This window comes from Cottoperca gobio, chromosome 10 (assembly GCF_900634415.1).
Source record: "Cottoperca gobio chromosome 10, fCotGob3.1, whole genome shotgun sequence".
In the NCBI taxonomy this organism is placed as follows: domain Eukaryota; kingdom Metazoa; phylum Chordata; class Actinopteri; order Perciformes; family Bovichtidae; genus Cottoperca; species Cottoperca gobio.
Genome location: NC_041364.1, coordinates 4602570 through 4622885, shown reverse-complemented (window position 1 = coordinate 4622885; position 20316 = coordinate 4602570). Strand labels below are relative to the sequence as shown.

At 40.2% G+C, this 20316-nt stretch overlaps 3 protein-coding genes across 5 annotated transcripts; 1 reads left to right on the top strand and 2 right to left on the bottom strand.

Moving 5' to 3' along the window:
• Positions 1–1740: 1740 nt before the first annotated feature.
• spata4 (spermatogenesis associated 4) lies at positions 1741–5382 on the bottom strand. 2 transcript variants are annotated; one of them, XM_029441053.1, is made up of 6 exons: positions 5150–5382; positions 4298–4427; positions 3877–3995; positions 2888–3108; positions 2691–2789; positions 1741–2526 (listed from the first exon to the last, which is right to left on the bottom strand). In XM_029441053.1, the coding sequence occupies exons 1-6, from the start codon at positions 5248–5250 to the stop codon at positions 2432–2434; spliced, it is 765 nt and encodes a 254-aa protein (XP_029296913.1). In that variant the 5' UTR covers positions 5251–5382; the 3' UTR covers positions 1741–2431. The 2 variants fall into 2 exon arrangements, with proteins under 2 accessions (XP_029296913.1, XP_029296914.1); XM_029441054.1 differs by having other exon boundaries at positions 3877–3986.
• Positions 5383–6240: 858 nt separating this feature from the next.
• Positions 6241–12098, bottom strand: asb5a (ankyrin repeat and SOCS box containing 5a). Of its 2 annotated transcripts, none has more exons than XM_029441046.1 (7): positions 11760–12098; positions 10058–10137; positions 8932–9039; positions 8541–8691; positions 7952–8143; positions 7036–7227; positions 6241–6831 (listed from the first exon to the last, which is right to left on the bottom strand). In XM_029441046.1, exons 1-7 carry the CDS (start codon positions 11962–11964, stop codon positions 6704–6706), a joined length of 1056 nt encoding a protein of 351 aa, XP_029296906.1. In that variant the 5' UTR covers positions 11965–12098; the 3' UTR covers positions 6241–6703. The 2 variants fall into 2 exon arrangements, with proteins under 2 accessions (XP_029296906.1, XP_029296908.1); XM_029441048.1 differs by having other exon boundaries at positions 8009–8143.
• A 595-nt stretch (positions 12099–12693) lies between these two features.
• ctso (cathepsin O) lies at positions 12694–19189 on the top strand. The gene is given in 11 exon segments (XM_029441050.1): positions 12694–12894; positions 13444–13484; positions 13486–13544; positions 13714–13837; positions 15798–15918; positions 15920–15958; positions 16264–16385; positions 17787–17950; positions 18931–18977; positions 18980–19025; positions 19155–19189. Coding segments are annotated over 11 exon segments (999 nt in total).
• Positions 19190–20316: the final 1127 nt, after the last annotated feature.

The window sequence follows — 20316 nt, the reverse complement described above, 5'->3', positions numbered from 1 at the left end:
AATCTTTTGTTTATTTGTGTATCGGTATAAACCGACGCAGCTGAACGTGAAGCTCGATACTGAAAATCCAAATTCCGATGCTCCTCTCCCAGCGCCTGCAGAAATCAACAGGCGACAGCGCTCTTCGTCTTAAGTGCTGATGTGTGTTCACGCCCAGTCGAGCTGATGGAAATCAAAAGACACTGAAAGATTAAGGAGGTCAGGTTTTACAGCTCCAGGGAGGCAGGGAAAGAGGCTTTAACAACCATAGGAAAAGAAAAGGACGGGCGACTTCCACAGAGCCCACCAGATATATTATGGGCTGGTGGATTTGTTCAAATGTCAGATATCCAGTCTTACTCTCATAACGTGTTTGATAGATTGACTTGTAAATGTCACTTTGCAACATTTTGAAGCTTTTGTAATTGTTTGAATTTGCAGTTTACCCAAATGATGCTCTCCTCCACAATGGAGTCAAATGATGGAGGCAGCAATAAATCTCACGGTCATCTGTAGCTAATAGTCTTTTGAGTCTGCGGAGATCATATCATTACTGAATGGTCCTATCGCTCTATTGAAAGCAGGCTCTTAGACCACATGAGAAGCCAGGCAGTCAGCCAGAAACACTTATCATCCTGTCATCCCTTTTTCACTAGCTTCACAGCTCAATTGTACCGTACACTTGAGCATCCACGAGCGCTTTGAGATTTGGGGCCAACAGAGAGAGATCTCAATCTCAGAGTGAATCTGAGCGGCTTTGGCAGCAGATAATAACTAAATAATGTTTTCCACTAAGTCTGCTAAAATAAGCACACAATGGAGAAGATAATATCATTTGTTTTGCAATCTTATCAGGGATGTATACTTGGTTAGAAACGAGACACCTAAAGGGATAAGTTAATCCCTATTCAGTGAAATAATAGTGTGTTGTTATGCAGGTTAGAGCTGAAGGCTTCCAGTCAGGTAAACACATCGTACATTTGGATTATACATCATTAATTGCAGATATAAATGCAGTGTTTAATGTAGCACCAGCAGTAACCATAAAGCACATTAGTCAGTTAGTTTAGTATTACACCATCAGACAAGTCTGTAATGCTGATTGATTGTGTGCACAGTAGCAGCCGGCTGAGGACTACAAATAAGGACAAAGGAATTCTGCACTTGTTTTATAGTTAATTATATATATATATATATATATATATATATATATATATATATATATATATATATATATATATAGATATATATAGTTTATGTGTTTTATGTGTGTTTTTTACATTGTAAGAAGCTGTGGTTTCACCCCTGACAAAATAAATATCGACCACGAGCAGAAGTACGATCCTGTAACTGGCACACAGTGTCGAAATAATTAAAAACATGGAAATGTGTCCGTCAGGACTCGGGACGTAGACTTGTGCAGTCACTCGTGTACAGTAGCCACAGATAAGGAGATGCAAAATAGCCCTGAGGTGATCCAATGAAGAGGCACAACATATGTCGCCATTAACGCTGAGGATCCGCCATTTAGAATTATAATTATATATAAACAATTATAATGACTTTTAATACTGATGGGTAGCTTAATGTAATATAATGTATCATCATTTATTAGTTTATTTATATTTTGTACTAATAAATCTACATCTGCAAAGTAACTAAAGTTATCAAACAAGTGTAGTAGTAAAAACGTACACGCTTGTAGTGTGGTAGAAGTATAAAGTAGCATAAAACAGAAACCATGAGCTCTAATACACTCCCACGACCATCTCTGCTTTTTATTTAGTAAAATATCAGAACTGAAATGAGTCTCACGGGTACTTTTACCCACAATTAGCTTCTTCTGCAGCTCCTGATGCCACAAGACGTGTCGACACATTTCATTTGTGTTACCATGGGCAACGTTTCAGTCATCTAACCTTTGAAAGGTCAGTGGTCATCATTCACTATTCCTCAAATATAGACACTCCAGTCCATATAAGTGCTGACATGTATTCAACCAAGGGCTAGAAATGTTGGAACATTAATAATTACATGAGAAATAAGAAAACAGATTGATATAATAGCTTTTAAGTCCACAGTGAACAAGGCCAGTCAATTTCTGCTGCATGCATTGATTTATTTCCCCTTTTTGTCAATGGTACACCTACAGTAGCAGTGCATTCCAGACTAAACCGGTTAGGGGAGCTCTGCTCGTGACTCAATGCTGCCACCTACTGGTGCAAACTGACATAGCCCGAACATGGGAGAGAGGCAGGGACGTTACATAAGCCCAAACAAACAGTGACATCCTCTGTCTTTCAAAACAAATTACACTCCAGTAAATACTTTAGAGGCATAATAGTTCAAATAGACTAACCTTTGAATGATAAAAAATATATATCAACACATCAAGTGACACACACACGCATAACATTACAATAATTGAGCACAGATTTCCATCTAGTTCCTTTTAATAGTTAACCAGGCAGCGTCTGACAGGCTGGTGCACTTTTATCTCCTTAAAGCAAACAGCAGCTCCGCTCCGTGTCGACGAGGAGCACAGCTCTAAAAGAGATTGATTAGACATTACTGTATCTCAGAACAAGACGGTCATGATTTGCCAAAAACATTAGAATCTTCTACACCCAAACGATGCATTTGAGCACATTTGCAAAATCAACATTCTCTGCTGATTATTATTGAGAGAGAATAAAAGCCTTCACACTCACTTGATGTAGTGTCTCCAGATGAAGCAAAGCACTCATCACTTGATGGCACAAGATTTTTGGCTGCAAGCCGAACCAAATGAGGTCTCACTTTAAAACGTCCTGTCACCAAAGTAAAGGAGAAAAGAATACAGAAAATGTATAATATGACTTTATATTTGCCTCCACAGAAAGCCCAATGTCCCCCCTGGTAGACTCACCAGGGTCAGACACCCTCTCTGCACCCTTGTGCTCCAGGTGCCTCTGGAGGATGGCTTCCGTCTTCCTCTGGTTTGTAGTGATGTCGGGCTCAGCCATGACCTCTGACATCCTCAGGTTGTTCTTGATGGCTTTGGAGGCCGTGGAGCGGGCCAGTGCGGGCAGAAGCTCCTGGTAGTCCTGGTCAGTGAAGTCTGGCTCTGGTCCCTGAACATCTCTGATGCTGAGAAGTGAGATTCAAAAAAGATCAGAATACCTTCCAGGTGGCAGCCTCCGGTTCTTGAAAGTGAAGCCAATGCAAAAGTCACTTAAACTTGCACTCTTTTTAACGAGGCTTCGAAACTGCAGTCCACAAACCAATGGCTATGTACAGTCTATGATACCATTACCTACAGGAAGCTGTTGTATTTATATGTTTTGTTAACGACATTTTTACGTTATGCAAATGAATGTATACCAACTGACTCGCATCATCTTCAGTGGTGTTTAGTGCACTTAGTTGGTGGGGTCATTGCCCCATATATTATTCAAATATTTCCATGACCCAGCTATAGTCATTGTGCAGTATCGGCATCGTTCTGTTTACAATTGAATTACTAAGCAGTGATGTGTGGAAGTTGTGATGGAATGTCCCTGATCTTTTCAGCAGCATCAGTATTAAATTAAATGTGACAATGTGACAATGTGTAGTTGCATCTAACACATTCCTGAAAGGCACACACGTTTAACAATTCAGCAATTGTCACAGTAATGTCTCAAAAAACAAAAAAAACAAGAACGTCAACACGAGGAAACTTGCGAGCTAATAGCACATATACCTGAGCACCTAATCAACACATTTGTTATGCACCAATATCACACTAAATAAACTGTAAAGGATGTTTAGAACAATTAGTGTGTCTCACCTGCAGGTTTACATGAGGTTGTATAATAAACCTGTCTGCTTAAAATAAATGAGGATTTTTTTAATCTGCTCTCAATCAACACTTACCTCCGGTTAGTTAACAAAGTATACACCTCCTGCACCATCAGTTCAGCGGCTCCTGGTTTACAGTGGATGCTTCCATCAATGACCTCTTTCATCAAATGCAGATTCTGCTTCTGTAAAGACTGACATGTAAACTTTAGCTAATTAAATGACTCAAAATAAGAACGTCCTGTTTCAGTAAATATCATAGTGTGCCTTCAGTGTAGACTATTTAAAATGATTTGATATTTAAGGATCTGTGCACTTGTGTGCTGGTAGGTTGGGCTGTATCACAACATGTGGGTTGGAAACCTAGAAGTAGCTTAATTGTTTCATGCTAATTATGTAGTCTACCAAAGGGAAAATTAAACCACATGCCAACTCAACTGAACAAAATAAATGTATTTCCTGCTCATCATATGTTTAGATGTTCTCCTCCTCTTACGCTCTCTATTTGGCTCCAGTTCCTCTGTTTGGCAGAAAGTGAAGTCCCTTTGTCGTATGAACGCACTGGAAAGTGTTGGGGGTAATAACGACACAATATCTCAGCCACAAGGAAACCATTAGAAAAATCTCTGGAAATGAAAAGTAGGGACAAAAGACTTGAGTTAACTCCACCATTGAAATCCACTTTGAACAATTTGCTGTCTTGGCACCATTGGAAAGCACTAATGGTTTCTCTCTGATCTGCTTTGTGATCTGCTTTTTCTATTTAGTATTTCATTATAAATTCTGTCTCATATAGTGTTCTACTTTTTATGATTTATGGTGCAACAGGACACTCCAGAGGGATATTTAATCTCAGTGAAGCCCTTTCAAGGTTAAATAAAGTATTCATTAGTTACAGGCCAGAGTCACATTCAATCATAATGACTAGAGAGCAATTTGAAATAGATTAAAAATCCTGAGCCAGCGAGAGTTGTTAGTAAACTATAGTTAACTAATACCGAGGATTGATGTGGTTATATTACAACTCGATGTGTAGCTATTTGGTAAAACTGCGTTACATTTGGTTGAATTTTAAGACATTTAGCTAGCTAACCTTTCTATTACATACACTGACTGTCAAAGTTTGCGTCACATAAAAGTAGCTAGCGCTAACTAGCTAGGTTAAATAGTTAAGTAACGTTAGCTAGCACGAATTATATTAAAACAACGCTAACCTACAGCTAAATTAGTTAACTTACATGTCACTAAGGACTTTTCAACTAGTGTTGACATTAAACTTTGCATCAGTCCTCACTTGGAAGTGTTATAATTAGCTTAGTGTAGGTTTGTGTAGTGTGTATTTCTTTACCTGCGCACATTCTTCGGATAAAATGACAAGTCGAGGCTTTGCAGCCATTTCACGACTTCTCTTGGCAGTCCTGTCTTTTTGTAAAACTGTGTATAAGACATGTTGCTCTTATCCTTAATGATTAATTTATTTTACTATTAACTATATAACAAGTTAATCCATGAACGTAACGAGCCACTACAGCTTGACGCTCTGGACTCTCCTTGTTTACATTACCATGGTAACGACGCAACACGCTTCTTTGACACGTGACAGCACGCAGACAGCGGCGCGTGTTTCCTGCCCCTCACAGGATGTCACGTTAACGCGTCATTGAACGGACAAACTGTATAATTTAAAAGAAGACCTTGATGAAATGCACATTTGTATTAATGCCAGCGGTTGAGGAAGTGTTTACATCTTTACTTAAGATAAAGTAGAAGTACCACAGTGTTACAAGTAAAACAATTTAAATTTAAAATCTGAATTACGCAGAAGGGCTCCTATATTATATATTATATTATTATTATATTATCGCTTATGAATACATTGTAAGATTTAATGTAGTTCATCAATGTAGAGCCAATACTTTGCATACTACTAGTAGATTAGTAGTTTAATAATACTGCACTGTATAGGTTGTTATATGCAAACAGTAACTGGTAAGTGTCAAATAAATACAATATTTGCTTCTGAGATGTAGTGGAGTTAAAATATAAAGTCGCATAAACTGGAATGTATGTCAAAATTAAACTTAAATACAGTACTTCAGTAAATGTACTTAATTATATTACAACACTGATAAATACACACATGTTAATACAACCACACAATTGTATTCAATTCAATATTATGAGAGGTGATTTCATACTGCTACTTTATTCAGAGCTTTATTTAACTGCTGTATTAGCTATTGTCTCAGCAATAGAAACAAACACTTGCTGCTCCACTCCCTCATTTTCCATTTGGGACTCAACATTAAAGTCAGCCGCCTCCAGTTGTCAGTTGTCAGTAATCCAAGCTTAAACATGTCAACTATTTTTGTTTTCAAAATGTTTGTATTAATAATTCTCCCACAATGCCCCCCTAAGTCAAACATCATTAGCAACACGGCCTGCAACACATCATTTATTAAGGAATGCACCAGGTTTTGAAACAATTTTAATCATCTAATAGTGTGCGATGCATTAAATATCACATGCAAAACTCACATATATTGTGCATTTATATGACATCATAATCTCATGTAACGTTTTCAAAAGTGCATCACTCTCTGGTTGCTATTGCAACTGTTAAGGTATCTTCACGGCAAACCTGAATTGCAAATTATACTTTTTTTTACCATAATTATCCAGGGAAGGTTTAACCTTGGACTCTTTTAACCCCCCTGCTTTACATTCATCCGGGTCCACAATCACATGTGGGATTTAGGCCAGCTCAACACAGCTTTGTACTGCCAGCTACTCAGGGACTAACTGACTATAGTTGAAGGCAGGAAGAGTTCATGAAGTTGATTTGCTCTTTTTGACAAAGGCTTATTTCTGTAAGTCCCATTTAGACAGTTTGGTTGTTCTGTCATTTGTATTGCAGGTAGTTCCTGAGTCGAATGGGCAGGGGAAGGTTGGAAAGAAGATGGAGTCTGTCACAACTGACGCAGTTCCTGATGCACAGACGACACAGCTGGCTCAGCAGTCGTGGTGTGGCTATGAAAAGGAGACAGTTTGAAACATTCTTTAAGATTGTCCTTATGCATAGACTAGCTCCAAAAGACATGTTACAAGCTCAAAAAAAAGGAGAACTTTTATATCAGTTTATGTAATTGTTCAAACACAGACATAAATACAAGAAATTACACAAAACATAGGTCTGTAGTGGCGTACACAAACAAGTTACAAGTGTTCTTGTACCTTCGTATAGCAGCAGGAAACCCTCTGTTAGACTGCTGGGTGGAGCCACGTCCACTGGCCTCTGAAACTCTATGTTCCTGGCATTGATGTCTGCACCAAAGTCCAGCAGCAGCTTCACTACGGCTGTGCAGTCTTTCTCTGCAGCTGCATGTAAGGGTGAATCCAGGGATTTGCCTTTCTGTACACTTGCACCTGTATGTAAGACAACTTGATTATCCATCCCAGACACAGTTGAGACGGGAAAAGCTTCAACGTCAGATACTGTTCCATAGCATCAATACGGTGTTGACGATTGTAATCGAGGAGTTACTATATTCCTATTTAAAATGATAAACTAACTGCCTTCCCCTGTTTCCCTCTACCTAACAACTTCTTACATTTCCCAGAAACGAATAACAGCCCCGCGAGAATGGATGTGCACTTGTTATGTTCAATCAAAGGTAGCCAGCAGTGTGGGCAGACACATAGCTCTAACATGTGAGCGGCGGGCAACACATGACTGTGGCGCTGCTCCTTAATCCTTAATCTTAATAAGTACACATATATGTTTCCTCTGATTGGATTTCCTTTTATATGTTCTCTAGAAAGAGACTTTTTACAGTTTTGGAAAACAACTGTCACCTCCCACTGGTGCCTTGATGATTTACACAACTGACAACACAATAAAGCTGTTTTCTTGCTGTTGTGCTGGAAATGTCCATCATCTGCAATTAGGTAGTTCATCAAGAATAATGAAGGCACACCAATAGAAGGGCAAACAATGTTGTTTTGTTCGTCTCTCATATTGCTTTTTATTGTGTTCCAGGGTCTACATGTATTTGTAGAGGCTTTTAAAATCCACTGTGCGTACATATGTGTTTTATTTCCTGTTCCGTGCACAATAAATGTGCTTGTGTATCTGTGTGTGTGTTCGTACAGGACGTGAGCCTGCCTGTATGGAGATGTAAAGATCCACACTGTGCTGCGAGCTGACCTTCCCTCAGGAGTTTCCTGGCACACTCCAGCTCTTGGCAGACGCAGGCTGTATACAGCGCTGTGCCCAGGTGAGGAATGTCCATGTCCACATCTGCCCCCCAAGTCACCAGAGCCTCCACACAACCGTAATGACCTGGAAGTAATGGAGCATGCAGGCAGTAATCAGTAAGTGACAGTGCGAGATAATTCTCCAAGCTGTCTGCTCGGGTCGTGTTTAGATTTATTTTTAAAGCTGTTTTTCACACTCCTGGTTTGTTGTAAAGCGTTTCATAGCACCGCAAAGGAAACGCATACAAGCTGAAAGACAGGATAAGCTGCTATTTGTAGAGTTGGACATATATATTGGTTCATTTTAGATATTGATAACAGACTGGTAATGTCAGCAGTAAACATGGATATAATTGGTATTGCACATGTTAATTGCCTTGATCCTGAACTTACTAACTGCCACACGACACAGTTAATAGAACAAACGTAATCTATTCGTTGGTCCATTCGGTCATAATGCTAAATCATTTGTCACAGAATACCTTTGCTCGTAGCTTCATGGATTGGTGATGGATGGTAAACAAGGCTCTGGGGTTTTGCTCCGTTTTCTAAAAGAATTTCAGTGCATGCCACACTGCCCATTGTACAGGCGTTGAGCAGCGGGGTGACTCCATCAATTGTAGAAGCATTGACCTGTAAACACATGTTCTTAAATGGTTATTTTTAGGCCTTGTTTACCATGCAAGTTGACTAATAGCAACAGCCTGGGGGAACAGTTGAAGGGGAACAACAACCTAATAGCTCTACAGTGGCGGGAGAAGAAGAGCAGCATTGCTCATTTGTTGGACCTACTGCTACACAGATTTTCTCAACCATGGAAATGACATTTGACCTGTGCAGCATAGCAACATTAAAGGCCAATACGTGACTTACATTTGCTCCTGCATCAATGAGAGCTCTGGCACAAGCGACATGGTCTCCAGCACAGGCCTCATGAAGGGGTGTCACATGGTCTATAGTCAGAACATTCACACTGTGACCCTGGAAACCGAATCAAACAGCCACAGAAATGTTATGTTATATGGGCAATTAAGCAAAACATGACCTTTGTCAACCTCTATTGGTGAACACCATTAATTGCAAGAATATCCACAAAGCTTATCTTGTTTTAAAAAAAAAAAGAAGCAGAAACAAACATCCTCTTCAGTTAGGGTTGTCAGACTGACAAACTAAACTGTGCAGTCACATTTGACAATAAGGATTAATGCGCATGCTAATTAAAGTGCAGATGCAATAAAAGAGCTCATAAATCACCATGCAAAATACTGTAATGATATCACTGTTGTGTCACGAGCTTGTCTGAGCTTTGTAGCTGAAACGTTTCACTCTGTTGTAGCACATCCTCAATCTGTGAGCAGCTGGAAATACAAGCGGTCTCACTTTTATTAGTATTTGGGATTAGTCAGCCCTCAGATACTGTATGCGTATACTGTTATATTATGGTTATTCTGAGCTGTGTGTATTTACCTCAAAAACAGGTTTTTAAAATGCTTTTTCAAAGAATCATTGAATTGTAAGACATTCACTTAAAACACAAGATTTATTATGTATGGCCAGATGTTTTCATGTTTTGCAGACGTTTAACCACTTGCCTATTATAACAACCAAGAGGAAGAGGCTTTAACAACTTTAGGAACAATGTTGTGCCCCATTAAATATGAATCTTTCATTATTAGTGTCATCATGTCTTGTTAGTCTGGCCCCGTACAAGACATAAAGTATTTAAGTCTTTACTTGACTACGAATGCCAAGTGTTAGTGATGAGAACTAACGGAGGTGGTGCTGGTTCATTTCATAAAACATCTGCGTTGGAAGATACTAATTCTATAATTTCACGTGTCCCAGATAACCCCACACACTCCTTACTTTCATCTAAACCAGGAGCCTACAAAGGCACTGATACACGGTTAATTGCACAAGGGAGCGTTACAACAGACCCCGTTGTGTACAGATGGGGGAGGATGCACATCACTCTCTCAAGGGGCCGTGTTCTCCTCACCTGTAAAATGAGAGTCCTCAGAGCCAGGAGGCGGCCCTGACTCGCAGCGTCATGGAGTGGTGAGCGGTCCGCCCAGGATACTGCAGGGAGAATAACAAAGTGCTTTCATTCAATTGACATGTATTATTATTGATGCATTCAACCACAGCCATTAACAATAATTGCAGCAGAACAAACCTCTAATACTAAATTACAAATGGTACAAGAAGAATAAGTCAGAACCTGTAAAGTACTCTGCACACACACACACACACACACACACACACACACACACACACACACACACACACACACACACACACACACAGTCTATCTTCCCCGTTGTAATGATGGCACATACTCTAATGTTATTAAATGAATAGCATAGAAGATAACAATCACGCATTATGTACCATTTCAAATTATTAGGATTTTATATCTTTATGAAATTATTCTACGTACCCTGATATCTTTGTCTTATCAAATCATGTCTTATACTATTATAATTCCTTTTGTTGTTTATCCAATTAAAGCTGCTTAATGAAATCCTAACCACAAACCTAAATGTATAAATTCTCCCATTAGCTTGATGTGTTTATGAACATCGTGTTTTACCCTTTATGTTCCAAGAGTTAATGCACAGGGCAGCATATTAGTATGTGGCTAATGGTGCTTTAAAAGTCCTAATGCAGTAAACTCGCAGCACATTAACAGTCCATTCACATGAGACATTAATGTAAGCATGAGAAATCGGCCAGTCGGTGTAACATTGGCAAAAAGACTCTCATTGTCAATGTCCAGAATAACAGCCGGTTCACCTTCCTCCATTTGAATCATAATTTATAGATAATAATCGACCTGATGTTGTCTATTAAATTCAAGCTCTTTTATTCACGCAGCCTGTTTTCATTGACTGACATTCATTTGAAATACGGTTATAAAAGCCCCAGCTACAGACATCAAACGGATTTCTTATAACAAGGAAGACCATATCTACAGGACCGTGTCTAACACCCTAAGCTAAGCTAATTAGTATTCCATGGAGTAGGTCCAATTTAAATTAAACATCCCCTTGAATGATAGATACAGATTATGTTGTCGTCGTGTCCCTCCCCCCCCCCCCAGAATGTGCCTTCGAAAGTGACTGTCTCTGAGAATGTGGATTGTTGTTTTGGTTGCTGTCTGAGTGTTAAAGGGTGCACTGCATAGCTGGGAATGGAAACTAGGGCAGGGTGGGGTGTGAGGAGGGGGGGGGTATCATGACAGTGTTCTATTAATACAGAAGGGAAAAAGAGCTGCCAGCCTACAGTGTCTTCGTTTAATATTGAATGTACAGCTCAGGATTCATAAGTAGCTATTAGGCTGATGAAAGAAAAGTAGGCTTTCCCCTCCGTATCTACAGTTTGTATTAAAGTGAATACAATTACCGGCTCTTATACTCATTGGATTAGCAATGCAGCATTTATAGCTCATTTGTAAATACGGAAATTGTGAGTGTGTGTGTGTGTGTGCGTGGGTTTGTGTGGTTGTGTGTGAGCGGGGGAGTATTTCCTACTCGATTTTGAAAGGAACAACATTACATATTCTACCAATGACCCGAGGTCAAACATGTTTCTTGGTGTAAAGTGTAAGTGTATACATATATAAACATGATTAAAATGATGACGTTTGTTGAAACCACCTTTAGACAAAAGCTTTAATGTTTTTCTCTCAGAGTACTCACAGTGTTGTTGGCCATACTCATAAAACTCTGCTGATATCCTGGCTGCCTCTTTACGGTTCCCGCGGATAATATAGAAGTATGTCAGCAAGTTGAGAGAAACCTTAATAAAGATCTTAAAGCAGAACAGTGCCAAGATGCTGAGGTAAACATTAGACAACCGGGCCGCGAAGGATTTGTTGGTGAGTTCCTCTGTTGGGTCTGACATGTCTTCCGACACGTTAAAGTGTGGCTTTGATTATGATGAAGGATCAGGTGCCACTCCGAAAAGCACGAGAGGAGCCTGCGTTTCTCCCAGTGTCCTGACCCGTCGGCTGGTCCAGGCTGCAGTAGTTGCTCTCAGGCACAGTAGCAGCTGGTGTGTGTGTGTGTGTGTGTGTGTGTGTGTGTGTGTGTGTGTGTGTGTGTGTGTGTGTGTGTGTGTGTGTGTGTGTGTGTGTGTGTGTGTGTGTGTGTGTGTGTGTGTGTGTGTGTGTGTGTGTGTGTGTGTGATATTTGTTAATATTAAATGTTGTTTTCATACATGTTAACTGAGGATAGTATGCTATAAATTAGATTTAAAAAAATAAAAACTGCAAACTAAAAATGTAAAATCCGAATTTATATTGATATAATCAACGTAATTATGTAAACTGGTAAATATGGCTCTCGTGCTTATGTCTACTTTCAGCCTTATTTTTATTTTGGATAAATAAAGTATCAAAAGTGATACTCTTCTATTGTATTCTTTATTTACGTATGTATTTTTAATATCATTATTAAAAGGGTCTTTTAGTGCCTCCTTGTGAATGACAGTTTCCTTTGTGTTTCAAAGGAAGCGCCTCTTGACCGCTGCGCATGCGCTGTAGATGAGTCACCTTTCCGCCAAAATCACTTTTGTGTTTACTCCCTTTTTTTTAAATCATTAACTGTTTTAAACCCGACATTTCTTCTTCCAATGTGGGGCGGACATTCATATCTAGGTGTAATAGCGACACACACACTCGTCTTTCCGCTGTGTTGTCAAAATGTGAGCTCGGATGTGAAGTTGAAAGACTCAGTTGATTTCCACGCGTTCACAGAGCAGTTTCAGCGCGTGTATCAGCGCGTGTATGAAGTCAACAGCGACGAATTTAACCGTCGTCATGTCTATTTACAGGTAAGAGATAAGAACGAGAGGGAGGCACGTGCAGCATAGAGGGACTCATCACTTTGTACACGCGCTTCAACCCACGTCTACAAACGAACTGCTGCACACGTCACCACAGACAACACCCACTCATGTGCATAAAGAAAGTGCATTTATTATGTGCTAGAAATCTGAAATGTTTACAAAATGGTGTGAAAATTGCAACATGTAGTTGAAGGGCTTTCAATACTTATGCTACTGTGACATTAGGTTTTAAAACTGTACTATTATCACATGATTGACAGTTTCTGCAGAAGTTTTTGTGCTTCTATTATTTACTCTTGTTTTGGGTTGACGTGTTATTACTTTAAAGGGGTCCAAACACATCTTCCTGAAGGTCGGGTTGTATTGCACTGCTTTTTTTATGTTCCTAATAAACTGTAAGTATTATATGATTGGATTATTATTATTATTATTATTATTGTTGAAGCATTAACATTAAGCATGTTCAAATACTAAGCAGTAGATAGATTGTGTGACATTCAGACTCGTCAACAACTCATTTGGACTGTGCTGCAGGATGCTACAAAGCGGCGTGCAGACCTGAACGCGTTCTCCACAGCAGTCTGCCAAGTATGGCATCACCCGGTTCTCTGACTTCTCTCAGAAGGAATTCAGAGGTAGGCTGAAGTGTTGTCACATATCTGAGATGAAATGTATTCAGTTATTCTGTATCTGTCCTGTGGATTGCTTACTGAGCATCCTGGATGACTGGGCTGAATCTGCACTCGTTGTTTACATGCATCTTGGTATCCAGGAATGACTTTGAACTGTATCTGTTATCCACAGATCTCTTCCTGCGAGCAAGCGCTGACGGAGCTCCCGTCTTCTCTGGACCGAAGACAGAGCGGCTCCCGGCCACATTTGACTGGAGGGACAAAGCAGTGGTGGCACCGGTCCAGAACCAAGAAGCAGTAAGGTTTACACAGATACATGATACTGTAGCTACAGACACACAGATGGGTTAATCACACCTTTAACAAAGCTCACAGACGGCTTCATAACAAGCAGGTGAGTAATGGACGATATAAATCTAGGGTACACGTATTAGAGCTCAGAAACTACACAGACAAAATGGTGAAGTTGATGCTTTACAGGTGTTTCTCTTGCTTTTGAGTTCTTACTACATGTAAGGTTTTTGATATTTTCAACCTTCAGCTGCAGGACGTATGTTAATTTATTTAAGATCCCCTGCAGGTATGATTTAAATACTCTGCTTGGAAAAATAAAAAATGTTCCCCCCACAAAAAAGTAAAATTACCTAGTTAACATTTCTTAAACTCCTTCTCCCTCATTAATTAAAAAATATATATATTTAAAAGGTTAAATTACTGGACACATGAACAGTATCTGCACTTGTTTCTCCACGTCACGCAGAACGATCGACTTCCAGATAAAACAAAATCACGATTGAACGTGCACATGTGACCTCGGTTTGAGGTGAGCACAAACAAACGTTCATCATTCTGCAAAGTGAAGGTCAAACAGCCAAGTGGAGTAACACTAAGAAAACCAAATTTCTGAGTGGAGTGCGCTTTAATATTAGTCAAAGGACAAACTGGGCCATTAAGTGTGACGTTTAGTGAGATGGAGCTGTTGCTGTTCACTTCCTGCTCCTTTTGTCTCTTTAGTCAGTCCACTTGCTGTCGGGTGTGATATTTCCACTGTGAAACCGTTGTCCTGAGGGAAAGACATAGCACATAGAGCAAACAGCGTACACACCATACTATATTTCTGTACTCTTGAATTCATGTAAGGTGTACCCCTCCAGGGAGAATCTGGCTCTGCTGCAGTATTTCTGCACAAAGTACTTTTCCTCCGGTGTTCTGGTCCGTGGACCTTCCTGGGCTGAGTTTCCACAACAGACAGTCGGATACCCAGAAAATAAAATGCACAAAGATGCAAAAATATAAAGCCACTCACATCTCATAAACAATTTCCATGAATTCAGTTATCTCTTATCTTGATTCCACTCTGACTCAAGTGCATGTTATTGCTTTCAAGGAGAGCACAGCTGGAGCTAATATTTTGTAAACTTATCGCCGGGCCAGTATTGACTGATTTTGGTTTCAGCGATTTTAAAGACATGGAACCATATCGAGCAACAACATATTGGATTTTTTTTTTTTTTTACACAGAGCTCAGATTTTCATCACATTTATGGGAATTTCTGCTGAGCAAGTGAACTGAACTGATGCTGTTTGGAAAATGAGATTGCTTGTGCAAAATGTTATACAGGAATATATGCGCTCTCTTACATACTGTAATGAAATACTGTGTTCTCTCAGAAATGACTGGTTTCAGGGAAGCAGTGTAATCTGCATGAGATGTGTAGCATAAGAGCCAAATGTGTCAAATGATCCACAGCCTTTAAAGCTTTAGACATTCCCTGAAGCAGAAAGGAAGGTTTTCCTGAGGACACGGTACACCTGAGGTGTTTCTGTCAGTAGATGGCAGCAGAAATCAAACCGTTCACTCAGCCTGGCCTTATCTCCTCGCTTCATCAACATGCACAACATGCACAACATGCACACTCACTGTACATTACTGTCTTTGATTGCAATCACATCCAGAACTGTTGCATTTTGGATGTTTTTTTACATTTTTATTTAGTGCATTAACCCCATTTTTAACTTGTATCTAACAACTGTGTAAGTCTGATACTATTATGTTTAAAATACATTTAAAAAAGATGAATTGCAACACGAAGTGTGACGCCATTCAAAAGACACCAACCGCTCTGTAGATGGGGATAAAGAACATTATATGTTTTGTATATATTTTCAGTTTGTATTCTGGAGTTTGGTTCCTCAACTTTTCCTTTTTGTAGTTTTTGTTTTTCCTGATTTCTGTAAATGAACCTTTTTTTTGCAATGCGGGAGTTGTTGGGCGGTTGGTGCCATACAATCTGTTCACGCTGTAGGAGGCTCGCAGCTGCAGCAGCTCAGCGTGCAGCAGGTTCTGGACTGCTCCGTCCAAAATAAAGGCTGCTCTTAGAGGCTCCCCATTCCAGGCCCTGAAATGGTTAAAGCAAGTATGTTGATATTTCTTTACAGTGAGTACAAATGCAGATTAAATTCCCCACACGTTCTCCTAAAGTGACTGTTTACGAAAAAGGAAACGTGTAGGAAGATATTTCCATTTATCTTTAGCTAAAGATCTGATAATATTGTAATGTGTTTTAATTAGAGGATACGTCGAGGCAATAAGCAAAATAAGATTTCCGTGTCTAGTCAGGCATAAATTAGGAAACTGCCTGAGACACGATGTTTCATAAGCAACGTAAATTGATATTTTGTATTCAGATGACGCTCTCTCTGAGATAAATTGTCGTTGTAGACCGGGGTGAAGTTGGTGCGTCGGTCAGAGTATCCCTACAAGGCCAAGACGGGAATCTGCCACTTCTTCTCCCAGTCACACGGCGCTGTCGCTGTGCAGAACTTTACTGCACATGATTTCAGGTAAAAAGACACATTTTTGAGCAATAAAGGCAAAAAATAAATCAACATCAGGGTAACATGAACTTTTAATATGCTTTTCTCGAAATACCAAGAACAGAGGAGAGGGGAGGGGAGGGGAGGGGGGCTGGTGCTCAATAACAGACAGTGTTTACTGTGTCAACACAGACATGGATTTGTCAGTAGCACAGAGGTTCTTAACTCTGAGCAGAATGACTCACCCAGAGTTACTTTGAGTTAAAGTGAATCAGATCTTCTTTATTTAATATTGAACAGGATCGTGACTCACACTCGTGCGTCTGTAATGTTGTTCTCGGTGTGTCGCTTTGATAGGAAGGGTCAGGCTCCTCTCCGTTTAGAAGTTTTATGAGTTTTCCAGATTGTTATATTTGTCAAACTTTTATAAAAGGTTCTTGTCTTTCCTGAGATGCAGCTTTTTATTTGTAATGATTCTTCAACAGAACCTAAAAGTAAAGCAAAGCAAATATGTTTTTACACCTTGTAAATGTCATGCTGCTCCTAAAAGACGTCTTTATCTTAACGACGCACTGATCCCATTATGGAAATGTGGCTTTTGACCTGTCGCCGACTTTAGAAAGTTCAGAGTGCTGCATCATTGAGTCTGCAAAGCTGCTGGGAATGGGCACTTGCAGGGTGGAGACTCAGGGGTCATAGAGATGTCTTAACCGTCTGGTTAAGGGGCTCATCGGCCGGATCTTTACTGCTGCATAACAAAAGTAAAACAGGATCATAAAGTTTCAACAAGACAAGACCTCCCGTCACCATAAGTGGAGTGTAAAAGCTGAGGTCAGGTTCTCCGTTTGGCTTTGGTGGTTTGGCGGTCGGCAGGATTACGCAAACACTACTCGCCCGATTGTCATGAAACTTAGTGGAAGTGTGAAGCATGGGCCGAGGACGAACCTTTTACATTTCGGAGCAGATCCGCATCACAGGGCGGATACACGCATTATCTTTCACTTATGGAAAAATGGCCTTCGCGGTGACTTGTCCTTCAACATCGTGTTGGCACAGACCGAGGCTACATGGCCCTTATGTCACGAGCCTGGCAGAGGAGGGCATCGCAGCTATTCCCTAGTGGGAATCATCTGCTGGAAGGACGAGGCTTCAGAGGGTGCAACAGAGATAATCAGGAGAAGAATCATTTCTGAATAAGAATAAGGGAGAGAGGGGGAGACGCTGATCCAGAGAAAGTGGTGTAAAAATAAGCACATGAACACATTGAACTTAAGTAATAACCTCTTGCTCGAAGCGTGTATCCTGATACATTTCACAACCCCCTGACTTATTATTATAGTTCATACGATGCCACACAATTACAGGTGTGTAATCACAGGGCCAGTCTCGCTGCCCCAAGAGTAAATGTTTTCCATTAATCTTCCTCAGCGCTCAAGAGGAGGCAATGATGGGTCAGCTGGTGGAGCGCGGTCCCTTGGCTGCTATCGTGGATGCTGTCAGCTGGCAGGATTACCTGCGTGGAATCATCCAGCACCACTGCTCCAGCCAACGCTCTAACCATGCTGTCCTGGTTGTTGGATACAGCGCTGTCGGTACATGCTGTCACCACACTGGCATGAGAATGGATCATAATTCAAGAAAGAGAGCTGGGATTTTAGACTTTTCTTTAGGTCAAGAAAGTTTTGTAATCCCGAGAGCCTGTGAAAGTAATTTAAAGCTGCACTGGGCAAGATGTTCAGGGGAAAGAAATATGCCAGTCTTCATAACATATTGCTGCTACAGAGCAGACGGTCTCATCCCCACTAAATGAATTGCTAAAACAAGTACAAATATTTTAACAAGCTGTTTAGTTGATCATGTTGTGCAGCTTTATCATTTACTTTTGGACTCTTTGGACATCCTTGAAAGAAGTAGAGCTGCATTGGAAAGATGTCATTATTCCACTGGTGACATTTCACAAATCTCAATTATTGTGAAAACACTGAAAAGACATTATTTCACCTTCGGCCCTGTTGTTGTTATTGGGTTCACGGTGATCAATGAGTACCTGGTTGGCAAACATGAACTCTCGGATCATGTCAGATTACTAAGAATATGAGTTCTGTTTATTCACACAGTTACCCATTACAGCTCTGAGCTCTGAGCTCTCCCACAGAATCAGCGTGAAACAGCTTTTAAAGTTTGTGAAAGGTTGAATTTCAAAACACCAAGATGTCATAGCATTATCATACCTGTTTATTTCTTGACATAGTTCACACCTACAACAGAACTTTATATTTCCTAACAAGAATTACACACACACACACACACACACACACACACACACACACACACACACACTAGTTTTGTGGATATTACACAAGGATATGGGTGATTACGTAACGGTTTAAAGTGGTTGCAGCTGCAGTACACACACACACACACACACACACACACACACACACACACACACACACACACACACACACACACACACACACACACACACACACACACACACACACACACACACCCCTAGTGCTCCTTTACCCTGTAAATAATTAAATCTTGAAATGCATGTTGTCTGTTTTAGGGGATGTTCCGTACTGGATTGTGCAGAACTCCTGGGGAACCACATGGGGGGGGATGAGGGTTATGTTTATATAAAAATCGGTGGAAACGTCTGTGGTAAGAGTGATCTTTGACTCTCGTCGTCTTCCTCTTCGTCACGTCTCCTTTTAGTTTGGTATCAGTCTGTATGTTGCCGTGCCCACTGTGCCCTCGGGGATTAACACCACATCCCTCTCTCCTCCCCAGGTATCGTAGATTGTGTGGCAGCAGTTTTCATCTGACAAGTGTGTGTGTGTGTGTGTGTGTGTGTGTGTGTGTGTGTGTGTGTGTCATCATCCGTTTGCCTTCTGTCACTTTAAATAATATTTTTTATTGAAATGTCACAGTTGCATCGCTAAAACAAAATAAATCACTTTATATGCTAAATGTTGGATCGTACCTTTTGCGATCAACACACACACACACACACACACACACAATGCACAGAATATCTTATTAAATACATAAGGTAGACGCATGTTTTGGGTGATATGACGAATACATTTATCTATACAGAGATATATCACTGCATTAATGTTGCACCATACAGCATGCTATACAAAACACAGTACACTACACTATTAACATTATATACAAACGCTATGCTTTATGTTTTACATTTATGCTGTGCACCAATCGTAGGTGTTGACATTAATTGTTCACACAGAGGGTTTGTCATCGTTGTGTGTGTGTGTGTGTGTGTGCGCAGCGTCTCACACACATCCTGAAATGGCTCCCTCATGAAAGACAACGTGTTTGTATGAACCCCTCACAGCCACCGGGTTTGATCAGCGCTCTCACTGATCCGTTTGCTTTCAGGTCAGTTACAATGAATTTACATAATTGTATTGAGAAAACATCTAAGCACATTTGTTTTTATCACGGAGCCATCTGCTCTACTTCGTCACCTGTCAAGATAAGAGATTAGACTAAAATAGTCTAATTTGGCCGTTAGAATTATTCAGGGTCAGACGCCGCGTCACAAGTTTCTGGCATATGAACCTCAGTGTCGCCGCCTGATGTAACTGATGAACTAGCAATTTGCGTTGGATATTTGATGTGCTTTCAGTGTCACACTCAGATAAAAAACAGATACGTGTGTTAACTTTCTTGACGTTACCATTAAAACAAACTTTTCTGTATTTACACGTCCCAATCTAAAACGCCCAACTAATAACACCATCATGACTATCAGATGCATCTCCCTACTGGATATTTAGTTAGTTTTAGATGGTCGACCATATGAAAGGATCCACCCACTTATGCACGATGCTCCAGAAATGCTCTCGTGTTTCCTTCAAACATCTTATGTAGTGTTTGAGTGTTTCATGCAAAAGACAGGAAATGTCCTATTTTTTTGAGGAAACGT